The 5,968-nt window shown below is 46.5% G+C and overlaps 1 protein-coding gene across 1 annotated transcript; it reads left to right on the forward strand.

Annotated features, from left to right (window-relative positions):
• The first annotated feature begins 468 nt into the window (after positions 1–468).
• Positions 469–5,046, forward strand: LOC134289605 (uncharacterized). The gene has a single exon (XM_062855705.1). The coding sequence runs from the start codon at positions 469–471 to the stop codon at positions 5,044–5,046; it is 4,578 nt and encodes a 1,525-aa protein (XP_062711689.1).
• The last annotated feature ends 922 nt before the right edge of the window (positions 5,047–5,968 follow it).

Genomic DNA, 5,968 nt, shown 5'->3' on the forward strand with positions numbered 1-5,968 from the left:
TTCTCGGCGAAAAGAGTAAAATTTATTGAACTAAAACAGAAAACACTTATAATTGCCTATTAAAATTTACAGTCTCTCTACACGCGCACAGGATTGATTATTCCTATCAAATAAACTAGTTAAAACTTACAAAATAAATAAAATATCTAATACAGGACTGAAAACTTGGAGTAAGTAGCTGAAAAAGTAAAACTGTTAGATAAAATCATTACAAACTAGTCATGCATCATTCTCTTATAGCCTACAGTTGATTACTTAACCTAGAATTGATTTGCTACGAGAGGAATCTCCAAGAAGTAAGGTGAAACTGAAGATTTGTAAGTAGATTGTTAAATATGAAGCTTTTCAATGTAATTTGACATCTAAATATATTTTAGTTAAAGTTGCCCTGATACTGCAACACTGTGGTCCCGCTTCTAAAAAAATCAGTTCGAACATCCTTTAAAAATCTTCAACGATTCCTCCAGTATGTCAACATCCAAAGCGAATGATCCACTGGTACCGAAAAGCTGCACGGCCTGCAACCACCCCGACCACATCGAAGACATGGTGGCTTGCGATAACTGCGGGAAATGGTACCATTTCGGTTGCGCGAATGTCGACGAATCCATCGTTGACCAAACTTGGAAGTGCCAACCCTGTGGACTCCTCCTATCCAACGTAGCATCAAATACCGGAGTCGGTGCGAGCTTAAACGTCCCTACCGGAGCTGTTAGGAAGACTGGCAAAACGGCCGGTAGCAAGGTAACAAGCTCCCGTAAATCAAAGAAAACTGTTGCTAGTAAAAACGCGAGTGTTACTTCTAGTGCTAGGGAACGACTTGCTTTGGAGTTAGAGGTTCTAAATGAACAGCAGCAGCTAGAAGAATTAGAGCTAGAGGAGGAAAACCAAATTAGAGCTAGACAGATTGCTCAAGAGAAGATGATCAGAGACAGCGAGTTAGAGATAGAGGCTAAGAAGTTAGCAGAAGAAAAAGAGTTTTTGGAAAAAAAGACGGCCGAAGAATTGAAGTTTCGTAGAGATCAGATGGCAATTAAAAAGAAGTCGTTAGAAGAAAAGGCTAAGCTAATTCGCGAGCAGTCACTTCGCGGAAGTAGTCGGTCATCGAGCATTAGTCAGAGTGTTTCAGAAGTGAGTGCAAAAGTGAATAAATGGTTGGAGAAAACGGAGCAGCACACCGGAGATAACCAGGGGAATGCAAACGACCCGGGTCTCGACCCGATTAACGCGGCGCTTGTGAGCGGTTTCGATATGCTCGGGTTGGCGCAGCGAGAAGCAACGAGTTTCGGCGATAGACAGACCGATAAACCGATTGCTGCTCATCATGATCCAGAACACTTTTTTCGTGGACTCAACACCACCGCTCCTCGGCAGAATTTGGCTGACAACGGAATCACGAGAAGCGAACAAGGGAGAAGCGGAAGAGGAACGAGATTTCCCGAGCAAACGTTTGCGTCGCGAGGACTACAAAGTGTTAACGATGAAAGTTCGCTCGCGTTTGATCATCAAGTGGGACCTACAAACCGCCAACTGGCTGCGCGTCAGGTAATGGGTAAGGATCTTCCCATTTTCTCCGGTAATCCAGAAGACTGGCCGATTTGGGTGAGCAATTTTGAACGGTCAACGACGACGTGCGGGTTTTCTCAGGACGAAAATTTGATTCGACTGCAACGCTGTCTTAAGGGACCCGCCCTTGACATGGTACGTGGTCGACTTTTAACACCAGCTAGTGTGCCCCATGTGATCAAAACGCTACAACTGCGTTATGGTCGGCCGGAAACCCTGATAAGAGCTCTCACCGAAAAGATTCGGCATCTTCCACCACCGAAAATGGATAACCTGGAGAGTATCATCGATTTCGGTATGGCCGTGGATAACTTAGTGGAGCATCTGAAGACAGCAAAACAATATGCTCATTTAACAAATCCTTCTCTCCTACACGACTTGGTCGGTAAGCTGCCTGTCGAATATAGGATGAAATGGGCGGCATTCAAAGGAGCTCGGGCCGATGCTGATCTGAGAATATTTGGATCTTTCATGAATGGTATTGTGGAGCTAGCCTTTGACGTGGCGGATGATCAACCGACCAGCTTGTCATCTAAAACCCAGCAAAAACAGAAGGAACGCGTGTACTTACAGACTCATTCCGAATCAATGGATGCGCATGCCGCCCATGGAAACGTCCCAAATGTTCGGCTGGAGAAAACTCAAAAGAAGATTTGTGTGGCATGTGCAATTGAGGGTCATCGAGTTTATGAGTGCACGCAGTTTACATCGTTGAGCGTCGATGAACGACTGAAAATCGTAAACCAGAATTCCTTGTGCAGAACCTGTTTAAATCAACACGGTAGATGGCCTTGTCGAACCTGGCAAGGATGCGGAATTTCAGGTTGTCGACTGCGTCATCATACGTTGCTACACCAACCGCCACAAGTAACGTCGGTGGCCGTATCAACAAGCCATTTGGATCGGCAGCAATCATCGAACGGGCCTCTGTTCAGAATTCTACCAGTTACGCTGTATGGACCAAGTGGAAAGATAGATATTTTCGCCTTTATCGATGAAGGATCCCAACTAACGCTGTTAGAGGACGAAGTTGCGGCTCAACTAGGACTGTCTGGTCCTTGTGAACCGTTGCAGTTGCTGTGGACAGGGAATGTTACACGTAGTGAATGTACATCTCGACGACTTTTGGTTGATATCGCGGGAACCAGGATGAGCCAGAAATTTAAACTTGCCGATGCTCGTACGGTTGGAAAACTGATGCTCCCAACGCAGGCACTCTGCTACCGTCATCTAGCGACACAATACCCTCACCTCCGAGGGCTTCCAATAAGCGACTACGAGGGAGTTGTACCGAAGCTACTTATTGGTCTTGACAACCTGAAGCTCACAATTCCATTGAAGACTCGAGAAGGAGACTGGGGACACCCTATGGCCGCCAAATGCCGTCTCGGATGGAGCATCTACGGGTGTTTGCCTAACGACTCCGGATCGGCTACTTGTGGGTTTCACGTTGGAGGATGGACCAATCAAGATCAAGAGCTAAATCAACTAGTCAAAAACTACGTGGCACTTGATAACGCCGGTATAACATCGCCCGCTACACTTTTAGAGTCAGATGAAGATCGCCGTGCAAGGCAAATACTGGAAGCAACAACTCGGAGGATTTCTACCGGCTTTGAAACCGGCCTTCTCTGGAAGGCAGACTACGTACAGCTACCCAATAGTTACGGTATGGCCTACCGACGCCTGTGCAGCCTGGAGAGAAAGCTTTCTTCGGATGAGCAGCTGTATGCGTCCGTACGTACAATAATACAAGATTATGTCACTAAACAGTATGCGCACGCAGCCACGGAATACGAACTCACAACCACGAGGCCGGAGAAATGTTGGTATTTGCCGCTAGGGGTAGTGGTAAACCCTAGGAAGAACAAGGTCCGTCTGATAATGGATGCAAGAGCAACTGTGGATGGCGTGTCGTTCAATTCTTCTCTACTGAAAGGCCCGGACTTATTGACGTCGCTTCCAGCAGTTCTTAGCCATTTCCGTCTCTTTCAGTACGCCTTGGCTGCAGATATAAAGGAAATGTTTCATCGTATCAAAATACGGGACGAAGATCGACAATTTCAAAGGTTTTTATGGCGAGATCATCCAGAAATGCAGCCAGCAACATTCGTAATGGACGTGGCAATTTGTGGATCGACATGCTCCCCAAGTTCGGCTCAATATGTGAAGAACCAAAACGCACAGGAGTTTGCAAGCGAGTTCCCCAAAGCCGTCGATGCGGTAATACGTCATCATTACGTCGACGATTATTTGGATAGTTTCGGAACAATAGAAGAAGCAGTGCAGATCGGCTGTGAAGTGAAAGAAATCCACGCGAGAGGCGGATTCGAAATTCGGAATTTTTTGTCAAACAGTGCTGAGATCGCCGAACGCGTGGGATCTCAATCAACGATGATGGAGAAAATACTTCAAGCCGGAAAGGAAGAGTTTGCCGAATGTGTTTTGGGAATGAGATGGATACCATCCAGTGACAACTTCACCTATTCGCTCCAGCTCCGGGAAGACCTACGAAACGTGTTGGCCGATGGACATACCCCTACAAAACGTGAAATACTACGAGTTGTCATGAGCCTTTTCGATCCCCTGGGGCTTATAACATTCTATCTGATACACGGAAGAGTTCTTATGCAGGACATATGGGCATCCAGGATCGACTGGGACGACATCATTGACAATGAGCTATGCGAACGATGGCGACAGTGGATCGGATACCTCCCTCAGTTAGACTCGCTCCGCATTCCACGTTGTTACTTTGTAGGAGGAAATGAGAGAACATATTCGTCACTGCAAATCCACGTCTTTGTGCACGCTAGCGAGTCTGCATTTTGTAGCGCGGTTTATTTTCGAGTGGAAACAGCCTTTGGAGCGGATGTGGCGCTGGTATCGGCCAAATCGAAAGTGGCACCTTTGAAAATGCTGTCTATTCCTCGTTTGGAGCTCCAGGCTGCCGTCCTGGGCACACGACTGCTGAACAGTGTCGTTGCCATGCACGATCTGCAAGTAACTAAACGAGTGCTTTGGACGGATTCTCGTACTGTACTGGCATGGATAAATTCCGATCAACGTAAATACCATCAGTTCGTAGGGTTCCGTGTTGCAGAGATACTGTCTACAACTGAACCAGCAGAATGGCGGTGGATTTCAAGTAAAGCTTATGTAGCCGACATAGCAACGAAGTGGGGAACTGGACCGGATATCGACCAAAGCAGCGTATGGTTCCAAGGTCCGGAATTTCTACGTCAACCAGAGGATACGTGGCCAAAACAGCAACAAGGATCAGTCTCTACTACGGAAGAAATCAGATCATGTAACATCCATGTAACCAAACCCGAAATGATTGTAGATATAACTCGTTTCAGTCGGTGGGAAAGGCTGCATCGTACAGTAGGATATATTCATCGTTTCTACGACAACCTCAAACGGAAAAGAGAAGGTGTTGCGTTAGAGTTTGGCCCCCTGAGACTAAGTATCCAGTGATACTTCCAGACAAATCTGCCATCACGTTCTTGCTGGCAGATTGGTTTCACTGTCGCTACCAACATGGAAACCGTGAAACAATAGTTAACGAAATGCGACAACGTTACCAAATTCCGAAGATGCGAGCGTTAGTTGCAAAAGCAGCCAAGAATTGTATGCGATGCCGTATACAAAAAGCGGTTCCTGAGGCACCAAGGATGGCTCCATTGCCTAAAGTACGCATTACCCCATTTGTTCGGCCGTTTACCTTTGTTGGCCTAGATTACTTTGGACCGGTAATAGTGAAACAGGGTCGAAGCAACGTTAAAAGGTGGATTGCACTATTTACATGCCTCAGCATTCGAGCAGTGCACATGGAAGTTGTTCACTCCCTCTCAACGGAATCTTGTGTCCTAGCAATTCGTAGATTCGTTACACGTCGTGGAGCACCGGTTGAGATATATAGTGATAACGGGACGAATTTTCACGGAGCCAACAACAAACTAAAAAAGGAGATCGCCGAGCGCAACCGGACTCTAGCCTCAATTTTCACTAATGCTAACACGAAATGGTCCTTTAATCCACCCGGCGCTCCTCCCATGGGGGGAGCGTGGGAACGAATGGTTAGATCGGTGAAGGTAGCTATAGGAACATTGGCCGAAGCGACTAGAAAACCGGACGATGAAACGTTGGAGACAGTAATTATTGAAGCCGAAGGAATTGTAAACTCTAGGCCATTAACCTACATTCCGGTGGAATCAGCTGATCAAGAGTCCTTAACTCCAAACCACTTTTTATTGGGGAGTTCTAGTGGAGTAAAGCAACTTCCGGTGCTATCAACAGAATACCGAACGACCTTGAGAAGCAGCTGGAAGTTGGCGCAGCATTTGGCCGATGGATTTTGGAGACGATGGCTCAGAGAATATTTACCAGTCATATCAAG

Source organism: Aedes albopictus, chromosome 3 (genome assembly GCF_035046485.1).
Source record: "Aedes albopictus strain Foshan chromosome 3, AalbF5, whole genome shotgun sequence".
Classification (NCBI taxonomy): Eukaryota; Metazoa; Arthropoda; class Insecta; order Diptera; family Culicidae; genus Aedes; species Aedes albopictus.

What these genes read in the sequence shown, in the direction of transcription:
- LOC134289605 (XM_062855705.1), top strand. Translation starts at nt 469, where the DNA reads ATGTCAACATCCAAAGCGAATGATCCACTGGTACCGAAAAGCTGCACG.